General features: G+C 49.3%; 2 protein-coding genes across 2 annotated transcripts; one reads left to right on the top strand and one right to left on the bottom strand.

The window, feature by feature from the left end:
- Nucleotides 1–1,276: 1,276 nt before the first annotated feature.
- SYCE2 (synaptonemal complex central element protein 2) lies at nt 1,277–15,671 on the top strand. The gene is made up of 5 exons (XM_054717347.1): nt 1,277–1,370; nt 1,933–2,048; nt 12,635–12,809; nt 14,115–14,312; nt 15,372–15,671. The coding sequence occupies exons 1-5, from the start codon at nt 1,356–1,358 to the stop codon at nt 15,417–15,419; spliced, it is 552 nt and encodes a 183-aa protein (XP_054573322.1). The 5' UTR covers nt 1,277–1,355; the 3' UTR covers nt 15,420–15,671.
- On the bottom strand, nt 14,712–25,453 carry GCDH (glutaryl-CoA dehydrogenase). The gene is made up of 12 exons (XM_008157930.3): nt 25,342–25,453; nt 20,494–20,622; nt 20,370–20,405; nt 19,939–20,082; nt 19,734–19,796; nt 19,299–19,469; nt 18,531–18,660; nt 18,233–18,449; nt 17,431–17,534; nt 17,047–17,172; nt 16,570–16,730; nt 14,712–15,286 (listed from the first exon to the last, which is right to left on the bottom strand). Exons 1-12 carry the CDS (start codon nt 25,448–25,450, stop codon nt 15,213–15,215), a joined length of 1,464 nt encoding a protein of 487 aa, XP_008156152.2. The 5' UTR covers nt 25,451–25,453; the 3' UTR covers nt 14,712–15,212.
- Between the last annotated feature and the right edge of the window lie 103 nt (nt 25,454–25,556).

Below are 25,556 nucleotides of genomic sequence, written 5' to 3'. Positions count from 1 at the left end.
AACTCCTTCCTCTGCCCAACCACAGCCCCCCAACCCCGCTTCCTCCCCAACAGGCCGTGGGGCTGTTCTTCACACTGAGCGTGCTCCCCCTCAGGGCTGTGCGTACACCTATCCAGATCTTTTGCCCACTTTTCCTTTGGGTTTGTCTTACTATTGAAAGAGTTCTTTGTAGATGCCAGTACACGTTCTTAGATTTACATATTGCAAATATTTTCTCCCAGGCTGTGGCTCCTCAGTGCCAACAATAATATTGTTACTACTAAGTTATTGTTATTACTATTACTATTAAATGACAGATTCAGGCACCGGTGGGTTCCCTCAGCCCGGCCTGTGCCCTCTTGCCATCCGGGACCCTTCGGGGGATGTCGCAGCGCTGCAGCGGCAGGCGGCGGGGGAGGATCACAAGCTAGCGCCCTGTTGCTCCCGCTTATCCCCGCCCCATTGCGCCTGCCGCTGCCGCCTTCGCCTTCGGTAGCCCTGCTGCGCCAGCCGTGAGCCGGCCTTCTGGCTGAGCAGCCTCCCTGTGGGAGCGCACTAACCACCAGGGGGCAGCTCCGCGTTGAGCACCTGCCCCCTGGTGGTCAGTGGGCGTCATAGCGACTGGTCGTTCAGGTCATTCTGGATGACGGGCCTGAAGGGTCGTTTAGGTTTTTATATATTTATAGATGATAGATAGATAGAGATAGATAGATAGATAGATAGATAGATAGATAGATAGATAGATAGATGATAGATAGATAGATGATAGATAGATATGGGTCCAACTCTAAGGGCCAGGCCCACCCTGCTTTCAAGGAGCTTCTGGTTCTGGACCGCACAGGTAAGTGGTTCAAGGTGGTAACTGAATGAACTTTTTTATTAGAGGCGACAAGTCAAAATCAGGGAACAACAAAGTTCAGAATTTGTTATTGAACAGCCCTGGTCCGACCCCTGTGGCTCGGTTGGTTGGAGCATCCTCGCTTTTACCAAGGGTTCCATTCCGGGTCAGGGCACATACCCAGGTTGCAGGTTCCAGAGGCAACCCATGGATATCTCTCTTTCTCTGTGTGTGTGTCTCTCTCTCTCAGATCAATAAAATATAATTTTTAAAAAATTTTATTGAAAAGATCCTTCGACCCACGTTGGATCCGGAACCTCGACAGCACGCATGCGCGCGCAGAGACCACCTCCCCACAAGCTTTCAGCAGAGCCTGCTGCGCGCGCAGCCCCAAGAGGGCCCAACGGTCATTAACGGTCGGCCCGCCCCGTTGCGCGCGCACGTTCCCAGAAGACTTGAGGCCAGGAGAGCGCGCCCCGCAGGTCCGCGGGAAGGCGCGTGCGCAGAGGGCGCGTGCGAGAGGGCGGGAAAAGACAAGATGGAACGACAGGGAGTACGCGACGCTTGTTTTCTTCGCGCGGGCGGCGGGAGGACGGGCAGGGGACGGCGGCGATCTCGGGCTTCCGCGCGGACCTTCGCCCGGCAACAGTGGGAGGTCACCCTCGCCCGGGCGCCCGATTTCCTGACTGACTGACGGGGCCTGACTGGTAGACGAATGGTGTGACTGACGCTCTGAACGGGGCCTGAAGGACAGACTTCCACGCATGGCGCGTGGCAGAAGCAGTTTAGAGAGTGGCTCAGACGCCCATGTGCCGCACCCGTTTTTTCCTTCTTTTCTCCTCCTTCTTCTCCCTCCTCGAAGGACTCGACTCAACGCAAATACCAGTTAGGAGCCCAGGCACCCCAGAGCCTCTGCCCTCACCCCGGCCCCTCCAGTGTTCCCGCCTCTGTCCTCCGGGCACAGTTTTCCCCCACCTCACGGTGCCTGCCCTGGCTCGGCTGAGGGTCGCCACTAAGTCACCAGGAGGAGCCCAGGGCCAAAGGGGCGGGAGGAGGGGATCTGACACTTGCCGCCTTCCCTCCTTCGGCCTCTCAAGCGCTGACTGTGCTCACAGGTGGACATGCCCCACGCAGAATGCAAGGACCAGGAGCCACCGCCGCTGGGGGAGAGCACGGAGCAGCAGCAGGGCGAGGAGAGCCACGAAAAGGAAGCTGGTTGGGGGCCGGCTAGGTGAGGAAGCCCTGGCCCAACGGGTCCAAACAGTCCCCTGGGGCCTTCTTCGCCCATTTCTTTCCCAAGACCCTACCAGTGTGTGCTCCTGGCGCCTTTGTTCCGCGTGCTAGTTGAGCATCTCTCATGGGCCTGGCGTGTGCTAAGTGCTGGGGACACAGCAGTGACCTGACACTCTCTAGAGGGGGAGACAGATTGTAAACTCAGGAATATATGGTCGTCAGTGGAAAAAACAGGGAGAAAATGACAGGTGGCTTGTTTACATCAGGAGAGGGTCAGGGAAGGCTTCCTGGAGGAGGTGACGAGTGAGCTGTGGGGAGAGAAGCCGTAGCTGCAAGGCTGGGGAGGAGGCCACCTAGATTTTCTTCTGTCTTCTAAGAGTCTTATAGTTTTGTTTTTACATTTAGATCTATGATCCATTAAAACAAATTTTATCTTCACCTGAGGATATTTTTTTAAATTGGTTTTTAAAGAGAGAGGAAGGGAGAAACATCATGTGAGAGAGAAACACCAATCAGTTGCCTCCTGTATGCACCCCAACCAGGGATCGAATCTGAAACTTTTTGGTGTACAGGACACACTCCAACTAACTCAGCCACCCAGCCAGGACTATGATCTATTTTGAGTTAATTTTTGTGAAAGGTATAAGTTCTATGGTTAGCCTCAGTTTTTTGCATGTTGCTGGCTTTCAGTTGTCCCAGCACCATTTATTGAAGACTCTCCTTTATCCATTGAATTTTCTTTGCTTCTTTGCAAAAATCATTTTACTATATATGTGTGAGTCTATTTCTGGGCTCTCTATTCTGTTCCATTGATCTATAGCCTATTTTTTGACCAGTACCACACTATCTGGGTCACTATAACTTTATGATAAATCTTTAAGTTGGGTAGTGTCAGTCCTCTGACTTTGTTCTTCAATATTGTGTTAGCTATTCTGAGTCTATTGTCAAGCTGACTTTCTAAAAGCGAGATAGTCCTGGCTGGTGTGGCTCAGTTGGTTGGAGTGTCATCCTGTACACCAAAAGGTTTCAGGTTCGATTCCTGGTCAGAGCACATGCCTAGATTGTAGGTTTGATCCCCATTCAGGATGTATATAGGAGGCAATTGATCAATGTTTCTCTGTCTCATCTTTCCCCTCTCTCTAAAATCAATAAGCATGTCCTCAGCTGAGGATTAAAAAATAATCTCCTGTATAATAAAAGGCTAATATGCAAATTGACCAAATGGCAGACCGACTGGTCACTATGACCTGCACTGACCACCAGGGGGGCAGATTCTCAAATCAGGAGCTGTCCCCTGGTGGTCAGTGTGCTCCCACAGGGGGATTGACGCTCAGGCAGAAGCTGGGCTCACAGCTGGTGAGCACAGCGGTAGTGGCAGGAGCCTCTCCTGCCTCTGCAGCAGCGCTAAGGACCCTTGGGGGATGTCTGCCTGTCGGGCCTAAGCCAGCAGGCGGCCATCCTCTGAGGGGTCCTGGACTTCGAGAGGGCACAGGCCAGGCTGAGGGAACCCCCCAGTGCACGATGTGGTGCACCGGGCCTCTAGTAGTAATAATAAAAGAGAGAAAGACAATTAAAAAAAAAAAAAGAATGTGATTTTAACTGGTGGCAAGTGCTGTGAAGAAACAAAGCAGAATAAAAAGAGCCCTGGCCAGTGTGGTTCAGTGGTTGGAACATTGCCCACCCATGGAGGAGTTGAGGTTCAATTCCAGTCAAGGGCACGTACCTGTGTTGCAGGTTCAATCCCTGGCCTTGGTCGGGGCGTGTGTGGGAGGCAACTGATGGATGTGTCTCACTTGCATCGATCTTTCTCTTCCTCCCTCCCATTCTCTAAAAATCAGTGGAAAAAATATCCTCAGGTGAAGATGAACAAAACAAAAAAAGAAAAAGAAACAAAGCAGAGTAAGGAGTGACTAAAGTGACAGGGAGTTAAGAGTAGTTGGAGAAGATCTATAAGGAGGTCACATGAGAAGGAGCCAGCCAGGAGACATCTGGGGGGCCCAAACATGCTGGCAGAGTACGAAGTCCCTGATGTAGGAATAAGCTGGGTGTGCTCATAAAGCAGTGAGGAGGCCAGAGTGTCAGGCATTGTGATCGACAGGGATACCCGGGTTCCACCGGACAGATGCTCTTATACTCTTCCATTGCTTCCAACTGACGGGAAGACATTGAACAAGTAAGTACTGACTAACACAAAACAGATTGGGGTGCTGGAAAAACACCCTTGAATGGGGAACTAGGGACAGCAACCTTGAAAAAGCAATGCTGAATCACAAGGTGAGGATGAGTGGGTGCTCAGTGGGCATGGGGGTGAAAGGAGTTGAGAGAAGAGTTTATGCAAAGCCTCTGCACATGGTAGCCAAAGACAGCCAGTATGCCTGAGTGGGGGTTATGAGTGCCAGAGGAGGGCTGGAGGGTTCAGCAAGGGCCAGGTCACAGGGCATTTTGTCAGCTATGGACTTTAGCCTCACGATTCTTTTGGTAACAGCTTTATTGAGATAGAATTCAGATACCATACAATTTACCTACTTAAAATGTACAATTCAGTTGTGTTTAGTATATTCACAGAGCTGTGCATCTATCACCACAGTTAACTTTCCAATATTTCCATTGCCCTGAAAAGAAACCTTGTACCCATGAATCATCATCTCCCAGTCCCTGCATCCTCCCTAGCCCCTGGCAACACTACTCTATTTTCTGACTCTGGATTTGTTTCTGCTGGACATTTCATTTCAATGAAATCATACAGGTATGGGGTTCTTAGTGACTGGCTTCTTTCATTGAGCTCAATGTCTTCAGGGTTCATCCACATAATATGTGTCAGAACTTCGTTCCTTTATATAGCTGAATAATATTCCATATTGTGGATCTACCACATTTTATTTATTCATTTGTCAGTTGATGGACATTTGGGTTGTTTCCACTTTTTGGTTCTTGTAAGTAATGCTGCTATGTACAAGTTTTGGTGTGGACATATGTTTTCACTTCTCTTGGGTAGATACCTGGAAGGGGAATTGCTGGGTCAGAGAAGAAACATGCTCAGGTTCTTTTTTTTTTTTCTTTTTTTTAAATATATTTTATTGATTTTTTTACAGAGAGGAAGAGAGAGGGATAGAGAGTTAGAAACATTGATGAGAGAGAAACATCAATCAGCTGCCTCTTGCACACCCCCCACTGGGGATGTGCCCGCAACCAAGGTACATGCCCTTGACCGGAATCGAACCTGGGACCCTTGAGTCCGCAGGCCGACGCTCTATCCACTGAGCCAAACCGGTTTCGGCCATGCTCAGGTTCTTGTTATAAAAAGACACTGGCTGCTTTGTGGGAAATGGGTTGGAGGAGGCATGAGTGGATGTGGAGAGATCAGGTGGCAGGCTCCTACTAAATTGGCAATAGTAGGAGTCTTTGTACCAATTATCAAACACTGTAAATCAGGGCTTTCTTCTCCCCTCCACCCACCCAGAAAGCCAGTTGCTAAATGCTTACCAGCACACCACTGGCTCCCCACTTTCTGGCATGGAGTGGTTTCCATTAGGTGGTGGTTTCACAGCAGAGGCAAAAGCACGGGTTCCATTTTGCCCTTGTTGAATTTCAGGTAGCCAGGGACATGCACATGAATGTGTCCAGATACATTTGGGCTTTCTAACCCACAACTCAGGAGGGCCGGGAGCTGGAGATGGTGCTGTGGGACTCACTGTTTCAGTGGCTGTGGGGTGAATGAACTCATCGCCTGGGGAGAAAGTGAGAGGAGGCCAGGCTCAGGAAAGGGCTCTGAGGACTCTAGGCCTAAAGCCAACTTTCCCCTACCTCCCAGATTCCTCTGTTGTAAAGCAGGCTACCGAGTGGGGTGGTTTCCAGGTGTGTGTTGTCACGTGGAGACCAGAAAAAAAGAAGAAAATGACTGAAGTCGTTTGTTTTATTGCATCTTCCTGCAAATAACATGTTTAGACCCTATCTAAGTGGTGAAGAGACACAGATAATTGCAAATCATTATGAAACTTCAAGGAGTTCCACAAGAGCTTTGGGCCTAAAAACAGATGGATTAGAACCAGTGCAAGAGCCAGTTAATAGATCCAGCAGCTGACACTCAGCAACATGATTAAAATGTGAACATGTTTCAGGAGAGAAAAGCAGGGGATGAGGAACGGACTCAGCAGCTTCCATTCAGACCTTACTTCTTCCTGGCTATACTTCAGCAAAACCTGGCTTTGCCTAAGCGCCAGAGATTCTGCTGTGTTCCTACTTGAATATTTGATTAGGTTACCTCTCCTCCCGGGACTGCCGCCTGTGGTGGTCATAAGTGGCTGGCGGATTTGTTTACTTGTATATCTGTCACAGGCCATGGAGGCAGCACCCCACCAGCAGGCGGCTCTGGCTCACATGCCTGCCAATCACAGCTTTACCTGGAGGGAACAGATGGTCTCTTCTCTCAGACCCATTTCCTCTGCAGTAACGGCCCCCTGCCAGCATGGGCCCTGTTCAGAACTTTGTACTAATCCTCCCAGTCGAATTAGGGACTCCTCAGAAGCACAGACCATAATAGATGAGTGTGGCAATGTGTTCACAGCCCCCACTCTGATCCCCCACCGCCAGACCTGCTGTGTTGGGCCCACTTCCATTCCCTGGCCTCCATCCAGGGTTCGGCAACAGAAGCAGGCCCGGAACAGGGAAAGCCAGTGGAGAGGACACCACACATTTTGTTTATTAAAGTTAATTGGTGAATGCAGGCCCAGGGAAGCCTCTGATTTATTAGCATTCTAATTAATATGCAGCTGTTGAGTATCAAGAAAAATGAAATGGAAAGGAGTAAATCCCCAAAGGAGAAGTTGAAAAAATCAAGAGGCTTTCTGCAGACATCTGATGCAGACTTTTGTCCCACAATGAAATTTAAATGAGCTGAATTCAAGAGATTTCTCACCATTTGCATAGTGCCACAAAGACAGATTCCAGCTTCAACACTGGAGCCTGAGAAAGGAGTGACTTTGAACCTTTAGCAGCTCAAACAGGTTGTGAGCAATTACGCAAAAAGAGGCACCTGGTTTTATTATTGATTTTAATGTCAGGATTCTTACAATGCTGAGTCAACGAGGCAACCATGGGTGCAAGAAGGCTTTCCAGCAGGAATATTACACCAGGCTTTGTTCATTCATTTCGGTATTCAGCAATCCCTTTTCCTCAGCCTGCACAGCATCCTGGAGAGAACCTCTGAATTAACTGGGAGTGTTGTGATCTGTAGGTGCTGTGTGGGTGCACTAGCAGAATCTCTGAGTGTTACCTCCTAAAGTTGCAGAAAGGGAAAGTCATTTTGAGTAAAGGCTGATGGGTTTGGTGAAATTGTGGAAAGTTCAAATTGCTGGGAGTGGAGGGTAGAAAGAGTCAGGCTGAAAAGAGAGGCCCAGGGTCCTGGAAGGCCTTGGTGCTGTGTTAGGGAATTTAGACTTGATCCTGTGGCTGGTGGGGGTTCTCTAGATTGATGTGAGGGAGGTTAATAAGGTGGAAATGAGAGGGTTTCATGACAGGGATGTGAGAATGATGGTTTGGTATAGCTGATGGGAGGAATGACCAGAGCACAGACAGGATACCCAGTGGCCCTGAGGACTCCCCTAAGGCTGGAGAGCAGGACTCTGTAGTGAGCTTGTTTATTGGGTTATGATTTTCTCGGTGTGGCTCAGGTTCCTGAGTGTGAGAAAAGAGACCGGGCTTGGCTGGCCCAGCGTGGCTCAATGGTTGAGCATCGACCTATGAACTAGGAAGTCACAGTTAGATTCCTGGTCAGGGCACATGCCCAGGTTGTGGGCTCTATCCCCAGTAGGGGGCGTACAGGAGGCAGCCAATCACTGATTCTCTCTCATCATTGATGTTTCTATCTCTCTCTCCCTCTCCCTTCCTCTCTGAAATCAATAAAAATATTTTAAAATATATTTTATTGATTTTTTTTAGAGAGGAAGGGAGAAGGATAGACAGCCAGAAACATAGATGAGAGAGAAACATCAATCAGCTGCCTCCTGCACACCCCCTACCGGGGATGTGCCTGCAACCAAGGTACATGACCTTGACGGGAATCGAACCTGGGACCCTTGAGTCTGCAGGCTGACACTCTATCCACTGAGCCAGGGCAATAAAAATATTTTTAAAGAGAGAGAGAGAAAAAAAACAGCAGTTGGTTGTAGAGAGCCAGGGTGGGGTTTTGGCAGGTGGGTGTGGCATAGAATAGAAGGGAAGAGGGGCTAAGACCACCAGCTAGAGAGTGAAGCGATTGAGCCCTGGGTTTAGAACAGAAGGGTAGTGTTTGAGATCTTAGCGAAGTTAAAGCCAGGTGTTGGAGCCCATTACCCCAGCTCCATCACCATTGTGCAAAGCATGGCGTCCTTTTAGAAGCATTCTGTGTTCTCCACGTGCATCCAGATATTACAAAAGTCTGAATGTTAAAATGTTGTTGTGTCACAGGTCTGAACTCGTGTCCTTCTGCCTCACCTCCCCTTAACAAAGTAGAGTAATTGCATGCTGGAGGTTGTAAATTGCTTAGCAAACAAGACAAGAATGCTCACAGAGCCTTTAGTTGGTCTGTTGCTTTCTAGCTGATGTAAATGTTTGCTGTAGAAATATCAGCATTCTGCCGAAACCGGTTTGGCTCAGTGGATAGATAGAGCGTCGGCCTGCAGACTGAAAGGTCCCAGGTTTGATTCCGGTCAAGGGCATGTACCTTGGTTGCGGGCACATCCCCAGTAGGAGGTGTGCAGGAGGCGGCTGATGGATGTTTCTCTCTCATCAATGTTTCTAGCTCTCTATGTAAAAAATCAATAAAAATCAATTAAAAAAAAAAAGAAATATCAGCATTCCCATCTTAAAAGGCATTGGACACAGCGTCTTGTCTTGGAGGCTGATGAACTTGCATGCTTTGTGGGAATCCAAAGGAGGGAAGAATAGGTCTGACAGAAGGTGTCCTTCATTCATTCAGCAAACAGTGGAGGACTTACTATGTGCTGGATGCTAGGAATGCAAAGATGAATGGGACCCATCTCTCTGGGGAGATAGGGCTATGAGTAGTGACAAGCTAACATAGTGATAGGTACGGGGATCCTGGACAGCTTCTGAAAGAAGGCAGTGGTCTAGTTAGGTCTCATGGGTTGAGTCAGAGAGCAGGGGCAAAGACACAGAGGCAAGAAGCAATCTAGCAAGGAATGCACGAGGACCAGGACACAGTTGGATCCGTGGGCCTCGATTTCACTGTACTTCTCTTCTCAGTCAAAAGGCAGAGCTCAGGCTGTCAGGAATAAGGCAAGAAAAGTAGTTTTATGAAGAAAGCATCAGAAAATCAAGATGTAGCCCTAGCTGGTTTGGCTCAGTGGATAGAGCATCGGCCTTTTGACTGAAGCGTCCTGGGTTCAATTTTGGCCAAGGGCACGAGCCCGGGTTGTGGGCTCAATCCCCAGTAGGGGACGTGCAAGAGGCAGCTAATCAATGAGTCTCATCATTGATGTTTCTCTCTCTCTACCTCACCCTTCCTCTCTGAAATCAATAAAAATATTTTTTAAAAAAAATCAAGATGTATTTTTCCAAGTAAGCAGTGACTGGCTTCCAGTCAGGGCAGACTTTATAGTTGTGTGTGTGAACTGGCATGTTCAGGAATCCTGTGGTGGCTGGTACCTCCAAGTCGCAGAATTGGGAGGACCTCAAAGGATAAGAGAAACTGAGGACCCAGGAGGAAGCAGGACATGGGCTGTGAGTTGGGACAGCTGGGTGCTACACCCAGCTCTGCCACATTCTAGCTGTTAATCCTGAGAAAGTGACCAGGTTGAGCCTGTATCCTCAGTTATGAGGTAAAGATGATGAGCAGACAGACCCCAAAGCAGTGACAAGGTGCCTGGCAGATAGAAAGTGAAATAAAGCTTACCTTATACATTTCACCTTTTTTAAAAAAGATTTTTTAAAAATACTAGCGTTCCCATTGCAGGAAAAATCCTGCTATAGGGTTTCCTGCTGCACTCTACCCCGTCCTGCCTGCTCTCCTCCCTTGTCCCCCGCCCCGCCTTCTCCGCCAGCCCCCCTGCTTTTCTCCCTTCTCCACCAGCCCGCTCTCCTTCCTTCGTCCCCGGCCCCGCCTCCGCTCCTCCCTTCTCCTCCCCCTGGCTTGCTTGCTTCTCTGCAGCTTTGCTCCCTTCTGCAGCTCTTGGCTTCTTTCTACCTGTCTTGATATGCAAATTAGCTGCCATCTTTGTTGGGGTAATTTGCATACTCATCCTGATTGGTTGGTGGGCATGGCTTGGCATAGCGAAGGTGCGGTCAATTTGCATGTTTGTCTATTATTAGATAGGCTATTTATTGACTTTTTACAGAGAGGAAAGGATAGGGATAGAGAGAAACATCGATTTAGCTGTCTCCTGCACACCCCCTACTGGGGATGTGCCCGCAACCAAGGTACATGCCCTTGACTGGAATCGAACCTGGGACCCTTGAGTCTGCAGGCCAATGCTCTATCCACTGAGCCAAACTGGTTAGGGCTTAAAAAAAGATTTTAAAATTATTTTTAGAAAGAGAGGAAGGGGAAGGAGACAAAAAGAGAAACATCGATGTGAAAACGAAACATAGATCTGCTGCCTCTCAGCTACCTCCTATACGCCCCCCTACCAGAGATGGAGCCTGCAAACCAGGTGTGAGCCCTGACAGGGAAACAGAACCCGAAACCTTTCAGTTCATGGGAGGACCCCCAACCAACTGAGCCACACTGGCCAGGGCTTAAACACTTTATCTTAATTTAAAACATTAATAAGTCTGCTGACCAGATTGCAACTTTTTTCCCCATACACCTCATTAATAATGCATTACCTGCAATTTCCAATTTTGTTTTTAAAGAAGAGTGGCCCGGCCGAAACCGGTTTGGCTCAATGGATAGAGCGTCGGCCTGCGGACTCAAGAGTCCCAGGTTCGATTCTGGTCAAGGGCATGTACCTTGGTTGCGGGCACATCCCCAGTGTGGGGTGTGCAGGAGGCAGCTGATCGATGTTTCTCTCTCATCGATGTTTCTAGCTCTCTATCCCACTCTCTTCCTCTCTGTAAAAAATCAATAAAATATATTTTTAAAAAAAGAAGAGTGGCCCGGCCAGTTTTGTTCAGTGGTTGAGCGTTGACCTATGAACCAAGAGGTCAAGGTTTGAATCCCTGTCAGGGCGCAGGCCTGGGTTGGAGGCTCGATCCCTAGTGGGTGGTGTGCAGGAGGTGGCTAATCAATGGTTCTTTCTCATCACTGATGTTTCTGTCTCTCTCTCCCTCTCCTTCTGAAATCAATAAAATATATATTTTTAAAAGAAGAATGAAAACTTACAAGCCATGACCAAATGATCTGTACACAGAATCCTTCTGGATTTAAAAAAATTATTTATTTTAAATATATTTTTATAGCTTTCAGAGAGGAAGGGAGAGGTAGAGAGGGATAGTAATATCAATGATGAGAAAGAATCATTGATCCGCTGCCTCTTGCACGCCTCATACTAGGGATCGGACCCACAACCCAGGCAAATGCCCTGATGAAGAATTGAACCTTGACCTCCTGGTTCATAGGTCAATGCTCAACCACTGAGCCACATTGGCCAGACCCTTCTAGATTTTTATGATCTTTGTTCCAATCTATAGTCTCCCCATACCTGATTTAATATTTTTTTAAAAATTAGGCTCACCTTTATTCATTCAATTTAGCTTTATTAAGACAGCCATCACTTTTTTACCATTTTACTGACTAACATGATACTTAATTGAATTTGTTTACTATAGTCATGTGTACAGTGTCGGGACAAACATAACTTTTTTGTGCATTTAACATAATTGTTAAAATCTTTTTTTTTTAAATATATTTTATTGATTTTTTACAGAGAGGAAGGGAGAGAGATAGAGTTAGAAACATCGATGGGAGAGAAACATCGATCAGCTGCCTCCTGCACACCCCCCACTGGGGATGTGCCCGCAACCAAGGTACATGCCCTTGACCGGAATCGAACCTGGGACCTTTCAGTCCGCAGGCTGACGCTCTATCCACTGAGCCAAACCGGTTTCGGCAAAATCTTTTTTTGTTGTTAAAATCTTTTAACATAATTCTTGACTGGCTGCCTCATCTATTGGAGCAGAGTCCTGCAGGTACACTAGACCCCAGGTGGACTGCAGACTGCATACATCACCCAAAAGATATAGAAAGGGATACAGCAGGTTGGTGACAGGAAGGTCCATCTAAGAAAGCATCTATACTATTTATAAATAGAATTATTGATGCTCATTTCAAAACAGCAAGTTGATGTTATAAAATGACTATGTGTTTTGGGGGCGGGCAGATTTTCTTGTTCTGGAAATTTGGGCAGGCTTTGTGTGTGCCTTCGGGTCTGTTTTCTTAGTTATAAAAATAGGGATGTCATCCCTGCCTCTCAGGGCAGGAGTGGTGCACGAAATAACCAAGCGTCACTCACGGGAGATACACAACACTGTTTCTTCTCCCACCATGGAGCTAATTCATGTCAGCCACTCTGGGGAGAATTTAGGGCTGACCTCGGTTTCCTATACTTTCAGAAGTCAGGTTTCTAGCCCTTCTATCGCCACCTCCAGTGCCAATCGCCAGCTGATGATGCTGGAAGGGAAGTCAGGACCCTACTTTTCCTCTCTGGACTCGAGCATTGAGATCCTGAAGAAGAGGGCCCAGGAGCTGATTGAAAACATCAATGAGAGCAGGCAGAAGGACCATGCACTCATGACCAACTTCAGGGACAGCCTCAAGATCAAGGTGACAAGATTTCTCCACACACACTGCAAAACCCCAGTGGGTGGGGCAGGGAAAGCCCTATGTAAAGGGTGAAGGGTAGGGCTGAGCATCTGTTACGTTCCCAGCAAGGTGCCAGGCAATTTGCATTTGGTACCCCATTTTACCCTTCCAACAGCCCTGCAAAGAATGGACCCATTTTATAGATGGGAAAAGTAAGGTTTAGAAATAATTTTTCAGAATGAGAGACCAAGGTCTAGCTGCACCCACAGCCCAGCCACTTTATTACACACCAGGACTAATGGCTATTGGGAGTAGAGGACTGAGGCATAGCCTGTGTTAACACAGCCGTTTTCCCCCCAGAAGTAAAGCTTGTGGTGGCAGAGTAGAGATCCCTCAACATGACAGGGCTTTTGTCTAACAACGCCTGTTATGTTCAGGTACAGTGTTAATGATTATCTCTGATGCTTCTTCAGAATGCACAAGGGATCTCAGGAGTAGGACATCTCTTGACAACAGGCTGACTTTTCCCCACCTTTTTTTGCTCCCTCCCATCCCTACCAGTACACAGAGCAGATTAAATAAAGCATAGCATAGCAGGAAAAAACATAAAAACATTCCTATGATCCCATCACCCAGAGGCTACTTTGTTGCATATTTTCTTCTAGTCTCTGTTATGTACTTTCTTTTTAACCTGGTGGAGCCTATACTGTATACATCATTTTGCAATCTTGCTTTAATTTTTTTTTCTTAATATAGGCAACTTTCACTCCTACTCACTGGAGTTGTTTTTTACCATTTTTAAAAACTATGTTTTTATTGATTTTAGAGAGAAAGGGAGAGGGATAAATAGAAACACTGGCCATAGCTGGTTTTGCTGAGTGGTTAGAGTGTCAGTCTGCGGACTTAAGGGTCCCGGGTTCATTTCTAGTCAAGGGCATATGCCCACGCTGCGGGCTCGATCCCCAGTAGGGGGCATGCAGGAGGCAGCTGATTAATGATTCTCTTATCATTGATGTTTCTATCTTTCCCTCTCCCTTCCTCTCTGAAGTCAATAAAAATATATTTTAAAAAAGAAAGAAACATTGATGAAAGAGAAACATCATTGATTGAGCCCGCAACTAGGGCATGTGCCCTGACTGGAATTGAACCAGTGACCTCTTGGTTCATGGGTAGATGCTCAACCACAGAGCCACACAGGCCAGCCTTTTTTTTCTTTTTAACCATTTTTAATGATAAACTGCAGAAATCTTAGGGAGCCACTTAAAACACATGTCTTGTGATGCCTCTGATTTGATTTTTTCAAAAACATGTCATATTGTTTAAAAGGTTTCAGATCTGACAGAGAAGCTAGAGGAGAGGATGTATCAACTTTATAATCACCACAACAAGATCATTCAGGAAAAGCTCCAAGAGTTCACCCAGAAAATGGCAAAGATCAGCCATTTGGAAACAGAGCTCAAACAAGTGTGCCACACTGTGGAGACCGTGTACAAAGACTTCCAAGACCTGTGTGCCCGGCCAGAGGTATGACTAAACCCCTACAGGAGGCTCTGCCTCAGGAGAGCCGTAGGGGCTAAGATGAAACGGGTGCTCCTGCCATCTCGCTTGTGGCGCCATACTCTCCTGTAAACATGGTGTGTAGGAGCTGAGAAGCCAGCCCCCTGTTATTTCCCACTCCTGTGTGGCCAGCTCTGTGGTGATAGAAAGGACAAAGTCCCCTCCACCCACAGCCCTGAGCGGTGCCTAACCAGGTTTACTTATTACAGGGGAGGCAAAGATGCAGACAAGGGCCAGATCACTGTGGGGGGCACAGGAAATTCCCACCACATGAGAACCTCCCAGCCCCCACTCATGTTCATTTCCCTGTGACTGAAAGGACTACGCATGTAGTGGTTACAAGTAAATGTGGCCCAACACTGAGGATCAGACATGCAGACTCTCTTTTTTTTATAGTATTACAGATGTCCCCAATTTTCACTCCCATTGCCCCCCACCCAGACTATTATTCTCTCCCCCACATTCTGCCCCAATGTCAGCATAAGGCACTTATCCCCCAGATGGGAGGATCAGAGGGTACACAGGGAACTCAAAGGGAGGGTGGTTGCTCAGTCAGACACCAGGTCAGGTCTCATAGAGGTTGATTCTGTGTCACTCTCTTTCTTTTCCCTGCTTCCTGTCAAGAGAAGCTTCTGTTCCAAGCTAAGTGGGGTCCACTGGATTGAGAAACTTGGTACAGAGTCCGTCTTCTTTATAAGCAGCACATATGAGTGACTTCAAAAGGGAAATTTTGTAACTTAAAAATCAGTGTCTCTCACCTCCCAACATAAAAATTGGCTTCATCTGCCACCTCCTTGAATAAGCTCAGAGCACAGCGGCTCCCCGGGAAGGGGTTCGGTACCATCCAGGCTCCTGGGTGAAGTGTATTCACTTGCTGGCTGTGAATGCCTGGATCCCTGTTATTGCCCTTCCAAGGATCAAAGCGTGAATGTCATGAGTACCTGGACGAGATAAATACAAAGTCAGTTTGGTGTCTTAACAGCTTACAACTTCCCTTTAAAGTCAATCTTCATTTCCCCTCCCCAGGCTACTACTTTGGAAGAAGAGCAAACCCATAAAGATGGCGAATGCTGACAGCGTCTGAGAGAGTTGCCTCTTAGTGACAGCCACCAAGAGAAAGTTCAGAGGCCACCATTCTGGCCACCCTGAGAAAATTGTTTTTCACAGTTCTATAATGCATCTTGGCAAAAACAAAACAAAAAGCTTGTGCCAGACTCAAAGGCAGGGAGTTCAGCCACCATCATGGGCCAAGATTTGGTGTCCCCAACATGTGGCAAATTTACCTCACCCCAGCCCTGCACAGTTCATTAAACATTTGATTTTCAACCCAGCCATGCTTCCTTCCCATGGAGGTAGAGAGCTCTGATGGGTTCTGGAAGCACATCAGGCCCTTTCTCATCCACAGGAGGATGTGAAAGCAAACATCACCTAATGGTTCCCCCAGCTGAGCTACTCTATCCTGAGGCTGCCACCTGCCCTTGAGTTTGGGTAACACTTTACATGCCTCAGTGCTCTCATTTGCTCTTCAGCTTCCAGGGTCAGAAGGCAAAGATTACTGTCTCCCTTTTATGGAGCAAAATGATTATTTACTTTCTAAAGTGCACACCTGACCCTTCCCTTCCCCTTCATAAAATCATCTGAAGACCCTTTCTTCTTACCCTAAGGGTCATTCCCACCTGTAGGATTCCCCCTACCCCTCCCTCTTTTAAAAGTCTGTGGAATGTCCCATCCAGAAAAGCACACAGAAGCTATTTCATTGTCTCTGCCTAGTAAGCTCCTACACTTCCAAGGACTCAGTCCCACATTTTTTACATCTGTTTTCCCATGAGGCAATGGGTTCTAGGCAATACATCACATCCAGTTGCCAGCTGCAAACACCACAGTGCAAATGGTTATATTTCTTAACATAACATGGAGTGGCCTGTGTGTATTCTCCTTTGCATCACCAGCTCACTGGGCATCATGCCCCTCTCTGGGGCTGCCTGAGAGAGCCATCAGCACTCCTGGGAACACCTCCAAGCATCATGAAGGACAGGTAGAGAGCACCTCACATCCTAGGTCCCAATGTGAGCCACTCAGATGAGGGGTATAGGTGGGAGCTGCCTCATGTCATGCTGCCAGTGGTGACAGCTGGGAGTAGGACTCAGGTCTGCTGTCCCTGCTCCTCTTCCCCAGATAGTGAGGCCACTGCAACTGTCCCATCCCCTGAAGGATCCAGCCCCACCTTCATAGGTGTTCACGGCCTCCAGGTTCATGGCATGCCGGATCACATGATACTCATCAGAAATCCCATTTCCCCCCAGCATGTCTCGGGCCTGGCGGGCGATGTCCAGGGCCTTCCCACAGTTATTCCTCTTCAGCAGGGAGACCATTTCCGGAGTGGCCCTGGAAGCAGCACAGACATGTAAAAAGTGTTGATTACAAAGAGCTGATCCTGCTCCAGGCACCCCTACACCCTAGACAAACCAGCTAGGGGGAGGATTCCCCATGTTACAGTCAAAGGAGCAGACACCAGGTTCCCCATGAGGGACAAGACAGGTGGGCCCTGGACCATCATGGCCAAGAGAAAAGGGATCAGGACCCCAAGGGCTAGCAGATAGGAAGGACTTTTCTTCTTGGGATCAGCAACCACCATGCCCAGGAGAAGCACAGGGTCCTGTGGCAGCTGTCCCACTCTGCCTCCCACTACAAGTGGCCCTACTTGTCTTGATCCTTCAAGCGGCCAAGCTGCAGGCAGGCATGAAGGCCCAGTGTGATCTCGGTGAGCATGTCCGCCAGCTTCTTCTGAATCAGCTGGTTCCTGGCCAGTGGGACGCCAAACTGTATCCTAGGCAGGCAAGGTCAGGGTAAGTTAAAGAGGGGACCCACTCCCAATCCTTTCCCAGTGCTCCACTGGCCCAGGTAGCCTTTCCAGGCTGCCTCAGTTCCTGCCTAGCTCGTCCTGGCCATCGTTGACTCAACCCATCACTGCTCAGAGGGACTTCCCCAGCTATTTCACAGAGCAGGGAGCTAGGTCTGGTGGGCTGGGGAGTCACCAGTGGGGTAAAGGATGGAACCTGAAGCTCTCAGGTCAGCTCCCACTCACCTGTCCAGGGTGTACTGCCGGGCTGTGTGCAAACAGAACTCAGCAGCTCCAAGTGAACCCCAGGCAATTCCATACCGGGCATTGTTTAGGCAGCCGAAGGGACCCTATAGGATTGAGAGGGGACCTTTTCTCCACCAGGAAAGAGCTGAGAGGGTGTGTGCAGAACCAACTCTAAAGAGGGGGACACTCTCTCCTCAGACCCCCAGACACATAGTCAGTGTAAATGGGGGGATTTTAGGGAGGCCACTTAAATCACATACAGCCCTGGCATCAAAGCTCATGCATGGCAGGCCTTGCTCAGTGCCTACTCATTCTTTTTTCTTTTTTCTTTTTTAATATTTTTTATTGATTTTTTACAGAGAGGAAGGGAGAAGGATAGAGAGTTAGAAACATCGGCCAGCAGGATGTGCCCGCAACCAAGGTACATGCACTTGACGGAATCGAACCCGGGACCTTTCAGTCCACAGTCCAATGCTCTATCCACTGAGCCAAACCGGTTAGGATGTACCTACTCATTTTTGATTTTCACACAGTTCTACCCAGCCCAGGATCTGGATTGGCTGCTCAGATATAGGAGCTGACATAAGGAGACAGGAAGATGTGCATGCATCAAAGGATTAAGCTGATTCTGGTCCAATGTGTTCTGGGCAGAGCCAGTATGAGCGAGATAGTCACCAGAAAGGGACAGTGCACAGGGACCATGTCTGTCTGGTCCCCAGCTGGGTTCCCAGCACAGGGCCTGCCCAAGAAAGGTGAATCACCATGTGACCCAACACCAGTTCCCAAGGTGGCTTCTGCTCACCGCCAACCCGGAGGCATTGGGCAGCACGTTCTCCTCCGGTACCTCCACACCGTCCATGATAATCATACCCGTGGCTGAGGCCCGCAGGGAGAACTTGCCCTCGATCTTGGGGGCCGAGAGGCCCTGCATCCCCTTCTCCAGCAGGAAGCCCCGAATGCAATTATCTTCGCACCGAGCCCACACTACAAACAGGTCGGCCACAGGCGAGTTGGTGATCCTGGGGGGTGGGACAGACAGTGAGGATCTGCCTGCACCCCTCTGCCTCTGCCTACCCACCTGAGGTACCCAGGCTCCTCACCACGTCTTGGCCCCATTGAGGGTGTAGCTCCTGCTGGACGGGTTGTGCTTGGCTCTGGTCTCCATGCTGCCAGGGTCACTCCCGTGGTTGGGTTCCGTGAGCCCGAAACAGCCCAAGAGCTCCCCTTTGGCTGTAGGTATGAGACAGGGGTCCCTCATTTATACCCTCAACTGAAAAGTGTCACCCTCTCCACTGAGCCAGGCCCTGCCTTCACAGCACTTCCAGGGAGTGAAGGGACAGGTCTCCTCCTCCCCCTGCCATAGTCACAATGCCATGATGGAGGCCTACAGGAGTCACCTAAATTATCTTGAAGGGCCATGAAAGCTAAACAGGAGAAGGTATGGAGAAAGCAGTCCTGGATATGGGAAAAGGAAGTGCAAAGGCCCAGTGGTACATTTAGAATTCCAAGTAACTGACTCTGACTAGGGCAGCGCATCAAGAGAGTGACCTCGGATGAGACCACCAGAGGCCTCTTGGACCCAGTCAGGAAGTTAAGACTTTAAAATTTGGGCTGGGATGGGGAAAACAAAGCAAATCAAGAGGGAGATTGGGATATGGTGGTTGTGAGCAGGGGCCCGAGTCAAGAGAGACCTAGGAGGGGATGATCAGGATTAGACGGGATGAAGCCCAGGCTCTAGCAGCGGGTCCAGGTGGCCATTGGTGCTATCCTTGAAGTGAGAACAGAAGGTAGGCTCAGGGGACAGCCCCATCCCTGAGTTCCAGACCACTGGGACTGTCTTCCACCGGACTCCACAGGAAGCCACTCACCCAGCCGGGGCAGGTACTTCTGCTGCTGCTCTTTGCTGCCATATGCGTAGATGGGGTGCATGACAAGGGAGGACTGGACACTCATTGCTGACCTGTAGCCACTATCCACCCGCTCCAGTTCCCGGGCCAGGAGCCCATAAGCCACAGATGAGGCTCCAGCACAGCCATACCCTGGTGGGGGAGTGGGGAGAGGAGACAGGGCAATGGGGGACAAAGCCTGCCAACTGGGACCAGTGACTCCTGAGGCCCAAGAGACAGATACATAGGGGCACCCAAGAAGGGAGCACTAAGCTGGCCCTAGCTTGAGGGTTTATTCATTTCATCCCTACAGTTGGACAGCCTCACTTTGCAGACTGGGAAACAGGCTCAGGGAAAGTAAGAGGCTTTCCAGCACACAGCTGGGGCTGCTGAGTGTGGAGAGAAACTTATCCCTACCTTTGATAGTGGGGCCCAGCACACCAAGCTCCCCCATCTCTGAGATGATCTCCCGGTGAAAAACTGCAAATGGACAGATGACCAAGTTTAGGCCTACCTCTGGCCCACTGGAGACCCCACTCCGGGGACAGAGGTGCCCAGAGGCCTAGAGTAGGCAGAGGTGGTGTGTATGGTGGACAGGGTGCCCACTAGCCCGCCTGGGCACCTTCGTTCCGATTGGCCAGCAGAATGCGGGGCATCAGGCGCTCCTGGCAGTAGGTGCGAAAAGTGTCCCGGATGAGAATCTCATCAGCTGTCAGCTGCTCCTCCAGCACCAGCGGGTCCCTCCAGTCAAACTGAGAACGCAAGGCTGGGACAGGGAACAGGGGCTCAACTCAGCCCAGCCCACATCTCCCTCAGCGCATCGTGCCCGCCTCTCCCAGAATCCTCCACCCCCATCGGTCTCCAGGTTGGATGTGGGCTGCAAACAGGACTGGCCACGGGGCCTTTCTCCCGGAAACTCACTGTGGACTCAGTGCCTCCGGCCCTAGCCACGGCCCTGTCTCCCTGCCCGGGCAGCCCTCGGACTCTGGGACAGACGGGCAGACAGACAGCAGGACAAGGGCCTCAGACGCACGCGCGACGAGGGGTCCTTACATTTTTCCGGTCGGTGCTGAGTCTTCCGGCCCTTCTCTGAAAACACAGGACGAGAAATCACCCCGGAAAACTCTTCGAGTCTCCAGTTCCCCCCTCCCCACTCCACCCGCTACCCGGCACTGACCGGTCAGCGCCGCGGCCGAGCCCCAGCCGCGCAGCAAGCGCAGGCGGGGTCCGCGGCTCAGCAGCCGCTGGGAGACGCCTCTCAGGGCCATGAGGGCCGCGGGCGGGCGGCGCAGCAACCACGGCCGACCTGGGGGAGCGGGGACGACAGAGCGGAGTGGCTCCCACCCGCAGGCCTGGTCCCTGGCGCCCCTCGCCCCTCTCGCCGGTCCCCAGTAAGCGGCTTCCAGCTCCCTTTACGGGCCAAGGAGCAACTGACGGAGGCTTTTGACCTCCGGCGGGGGGTGGGGTGGGAGGGGCGGAGGCCGAATGGGGCTGCTCATTGGTTCGTCCCGAGACAGGCTCCTTCACGGGCCTGCTTTTTAAAAGAGCAATGGCAGGCTGTCCCAGGAAGCCGGCGGACAGACAGAGGACGGGAGCTCCTTTAAGAAGCAAAACAGGAGAAGAGGGGGAAGGGAGGGGAAGTGGGGGGGGGGGGGAGAGGGGAGAGAGAAGGGAGGGAAAGAGAGAGAAAAGGAGAGAAGGGGAGGGAGAGGGACACACACACACACACACACACACACACACACACACACACACACACACACAGTCTGCCAACCCCATTGGCCACCTGTATTCCTGCTCTAATTGGCCCTAGGAGGGGGCTCGGCCCCCTCCTGGTTGGTCAGTTGCAGGAGGCGTGTGCGGAGCGATTTAGGAGTTAAACAAGGAAACTGAGGCAGAAGAAAAATAAGTCCAGACCTCGAGGTCTCCTCTAAGGGGGTGCGGTGTGTGTGAGCAGGAGGAGGGCTCTGATGGGCCACCTCAGCCCAACCCGTTGCTAGTCTGTCCTGGAAGCACAAGTAGCCGCAGGTGACTGTGTGTGCCTCTCTGTGCTCTGATCCCGTGCATCTGTGTGTGCCAATGTGCTTGAGTGACTGTGTCTGTATGTGGGTGGGACTGACTATCCCTGTGACGTTGGGGACTGACTGAGTGGTTGTGTTACTGACTGTGTGGTCTGACTGTGTCCTAAGTGTGGCTGAATGTCTTTGTAGCTTCTTGTCTGTGTAATTAATTATAAGCTTCTATTTGTGTGACCCTGTGACTAGATATTTGTGTTTACTAGTATGTCTGTGATTGTGTATATCTATATATGTCAGTGTATTTTAGCCTATGTGCAATTGTATGTAACTATGTGCCTGACTGTGACATATGCCTGAATGAATCTCTCTCATCATTGATGTTTCTATCGCTCCCTCTTCTGTCTTCTCTGAAACCAATAAAAATACATTTTTTTAAAAGAGCATTTATGCAGTTTGCATATGTCTGGGTGCATCATGCTTGAACATACCTATATATGAAAGACACACATCTACCATATCCTGCCCATTCCCATTTGGGAAAAATAAGGTCCAGATTGCAAAACAGACTTGGTCAAGGTCACAGTGCAGAGCAGGGACCAGGACTGGGATCCAGGCCTCCCAATTCCCAGAACAGGCCTTGCCCACCCAGGAACCCTTCCTCCCACATAGATACTCTGGGAAGTGTAGTGTGTGTAGCATGCTCTGCCTCACACACTGTGACTGGGTGTGATGGGAGTAACTGCGGGATTGTGTCTGAATATGATCTCTGGCCTGCAAGTCCCCAAGTGCCTGAGATCTGGTGTCCCTGGATTCTCCCACTTTCTGGGCCGTATTTTCCTTAATATAAAAATAAAATTATTTGAATCTTCTTCCTCACACAATAGGCAGTCCAACACCATCCAGAATCTGGGATTCTGCATAGCTCTTCTTTTTCTGGACACTCCCCCTCCTCCTGGAGCCAGTGACCACTCTCTTTCTACTTCCTTTCTCCCAAAGCTCCCTGCCCTGAAGCTGTTGTGGGTGCTGGAGTTCTCTATGCCCAGGGGAAACCAAAATCAAGGCTCAGGCCTTGCTATCCTTCAAAGTCCAGTATTCCTCCAGGCCACATCATCCCAGAAGCCTTATCTCCCAGCCAAATGCCTCTTTTTCTCTGGACCCTTACCCTGTTGCCTCATCTTTCAGAGCCAGCATGCCTGTTTAGTGCCTTGTCCTAAACCAAGATCTCTCCTTAAAAGAGACTCTGTTTTGCCCAGCCAGTGTTGCTCAGTGGTTGAGTGTCGATCTATGAACCAGGAGGTCACAGTGCGATTCCGTGGTCAGGGCACATGCCCGAGGTTGCGGTCTCAATTCCCCAGTAGGGGGCGTGCAGGAGGCAGCTGATCAATGATTCTCTCTCATCACTGATGTTTCTTTCTCACTTCCTCTATGAAATAAAAAAATTTTTTTTTTAAAGAGGTGGTGTTTCTCTTCATAAAACCACTCTAACTCCAGCCATTTTGTTTTACTTAAGTAAAAGTCACATAAAATTAGCCATTTAAAGTGCGCAAGCCCTCGTTGGTTTGGATAGAGCGTCGGCTGCAAACTGAAGAGTACCGGGTCCAATTCTGGTCAAGGGCACATGCCCCCGGGTTGTGGGTTCAATCTCCAGAAGAGGAAATGCAAGAGGCAGCCAATCAGTATTTCTCATAATTGATGTTTCTGTCTCTCCCTCTCTGAAATCAATAAAGATAAATTAAAATAAATAAGGTGTACAATTCAGTGGCATTTAGTACATTCACAATGTTGCACAACCACTACCTCTATCTAGTTCCAGAACATTTCCATCGCCCCAAAAGGAAACCTTGTACCCATTACCGGTCACTTCCCATTCCCTCCTTCCTCTAACTCCTGGCAACCACTAATCTTTCTGTCTCTATAGGTTTGCCTATTCTGGATATTTCATATAAATATAACAATATGTAGCTTTTTGTGACTGGCTTCTTTCATTTGTCTTAGGGCAGTGATGGGCAACCTTTTGAGCTTGGTGTGTCAAACTTCGCCAAAAAACTGAGCATAACTCGGGTAGTGTGTCACTTTGAGGCAAAAACTAACTCCAAGACTCTAGTCGCAAATGTTTCATCCTCAGGAGCAGCAAATGTTTCATCCTCGGCACGCGGCCACGTGTCATCAGAAATGGCTACGCGTGTCAGTGCTGACACGCGTGTCATAGTTCGCCATCACTGTCTTAGGGGTTCATCCACATTGTAACATGTATTATAATTTCAACCCTCTCATGGCTGAATAATATCCCATTGTAGGAATGGGCCACATTTTGTTTACTTACTCATTTGATAATGGACATTTGGGTTGTTTCCACCATTTGGCGATTGTGAATAACGCTGCTGTGTTTGAGTCCCTATTTTCAGTTCTTGGGTGATTACCTAGGAGCGGAATTGTTGGTTCGTATGGTAACACTAAGTTTAACTTTTTGAAGAATCATCAAACTGTTTTCCACAGTAGTTGCACCATTTAATATTCCAACCAGCAGTGTACTAGGACTCCAATTCTCCACACCTTTCCTATAAATCGGTATATTCCTTTTTTTCTTCTTATAGTCATTCTGGTTAGTGTGAAGAACTGGCTTTTACCTTACATTTTGCCCTCACCCCCCAAAAAAATATTAGCACATGATAATTTTTTGTCTTCTTGTGTGATGCAACTTTGACTGTGTGTCTGTGGTGGTGTCTATGTCTGGGCAAGGTTGTGTGTCTTTCCCTATTAGGGTATTTAATTCCATGTTGGTGTAGTTGCCTGCATTTGAATGAGTGTGCCCCTATGGCTAGACATTGGTATCTGTACAATTGGGTGACCAATAATAGGTGGCATGACTGCAAAAGGTTTTAGATTTTGTACGGTACTGTGTGTGTCTGTGTCTAATGTTAGCTGTGTGTATAACTACATCATTGTGTGTTTGTAAAGGGTTGTAAGCTACTGGGTTATACACCTTTGTGTCTGAGGCTGCATCTGTGTTTGACAGGATTGGGTGACTGCGTCTTCTTCTTCTTTTTTTTTTAATATATTTTATTGATTTTTTACAGAGAGGAAGAGAGAGGGAGAGAGAGTTAGAAACATCGATGATAGAGGAACATCGATCAGCTGCCTCTTGCACACCCCGCACTGGGGATGTGCCCGCAACCAAGGTACATGCCCTTGACCGGAATCGAACCTGGGACCCTTGAGTCCGCAGGCCGACGCTCTATCCACTGAGCCAAACCGGTTTCGGCGTGACTGCGTCTTCTATAGTTTTGTGACAACATATCCAAGAATGCCCTTGTGTCTGTTTAGTTGTAGCTAAACCATGCCACTATAATTGTACGTAATTGGGTAATTCTGTGTGATTATGAATTCTATGTCTGAGGGATTATGTGACTACACCATTGTGGAACTAAACAGCATATGGTTGTATCTTCCTGACTACATGGTTTATGTGATGCACGGACAAGTATATGGCAGGGTCTACATGGTCAGTGTGGCTGAGGTGACCAGGAATTTGTCATTATGTAATTGCATATTACATATGTCACATATGTAAATGTATGTGTGAACTATACGTCTGTGATGTGTGTTCACGTTGCCCACCCCGGGATCCCAGGGCACCACAGTGGAGGTCCCTGGTGCAGCACCTTGGATCCTGCCCCCATGTGGGACAGAAATCAGGCAGTAGCAGGACCAGGGCAAGTGTTGGAGTGGGTCTCCAGCAAGTCAGGTGCTTCCTGTGGTCCAATCCAATGCTTTCATCCCATCCAGGTGAGGTGGCCGACTTCTGCCCAGACCCAGCTGTAGTGGCACCAGCTTCAACCTCCACACAGCCCCACTCCCCGCAGTGTTCCCTGGGAGTCCGTGGTAGGCAGTGGAGGCTGATTAGCAGGGGCCCCTCCTGCCACTGGGCTCAGATCCTGAAAGTTCATAACCCAGGCAATTTCAAGGCAAGCTAATGTGAAGCCCCAGCTTCTAGCCCTGCCACTCACCAGGGACAGAGCTTTGGCTGCTCTGGGCCCCCACCTGATAGTAGCCTCCACCGTCTGGGGTGTCTGATAATGCTTGGCTTGGCAGGGAGCTTGTGCCAAGTCCCGCCATCAGCACGGCTGTTTCTGTTTTGGGGGAGGGGGAGAGAGAGGGGTTTGCAGGGCCCCAGTTGAGGGAGAGGGGGATCTGGAAGCCCCTTCCCAGAATCCCCATTCCA

The sequence above is a fragment of the Eptesicus fuscus genome, chromosome 6 (genome assembly GCF_027574615.1).
Source record: "Eptesicus fuscus isolate TK198812 chromosome 6, DD_ASM_mEF_20220401, whole genome shotgun sequence".
Taxonomy (NCBI): Eukaryota; Metazoa; Chordata; class Mammalia; order Chiroptera; family Vespertilionidae; genus Eptesicus; species Eptesicus fuscus.
Note: the sequence above shows the minus strand (reverse complement) of the source record. Positions and strands in the feature narration are given on the sequence as shown.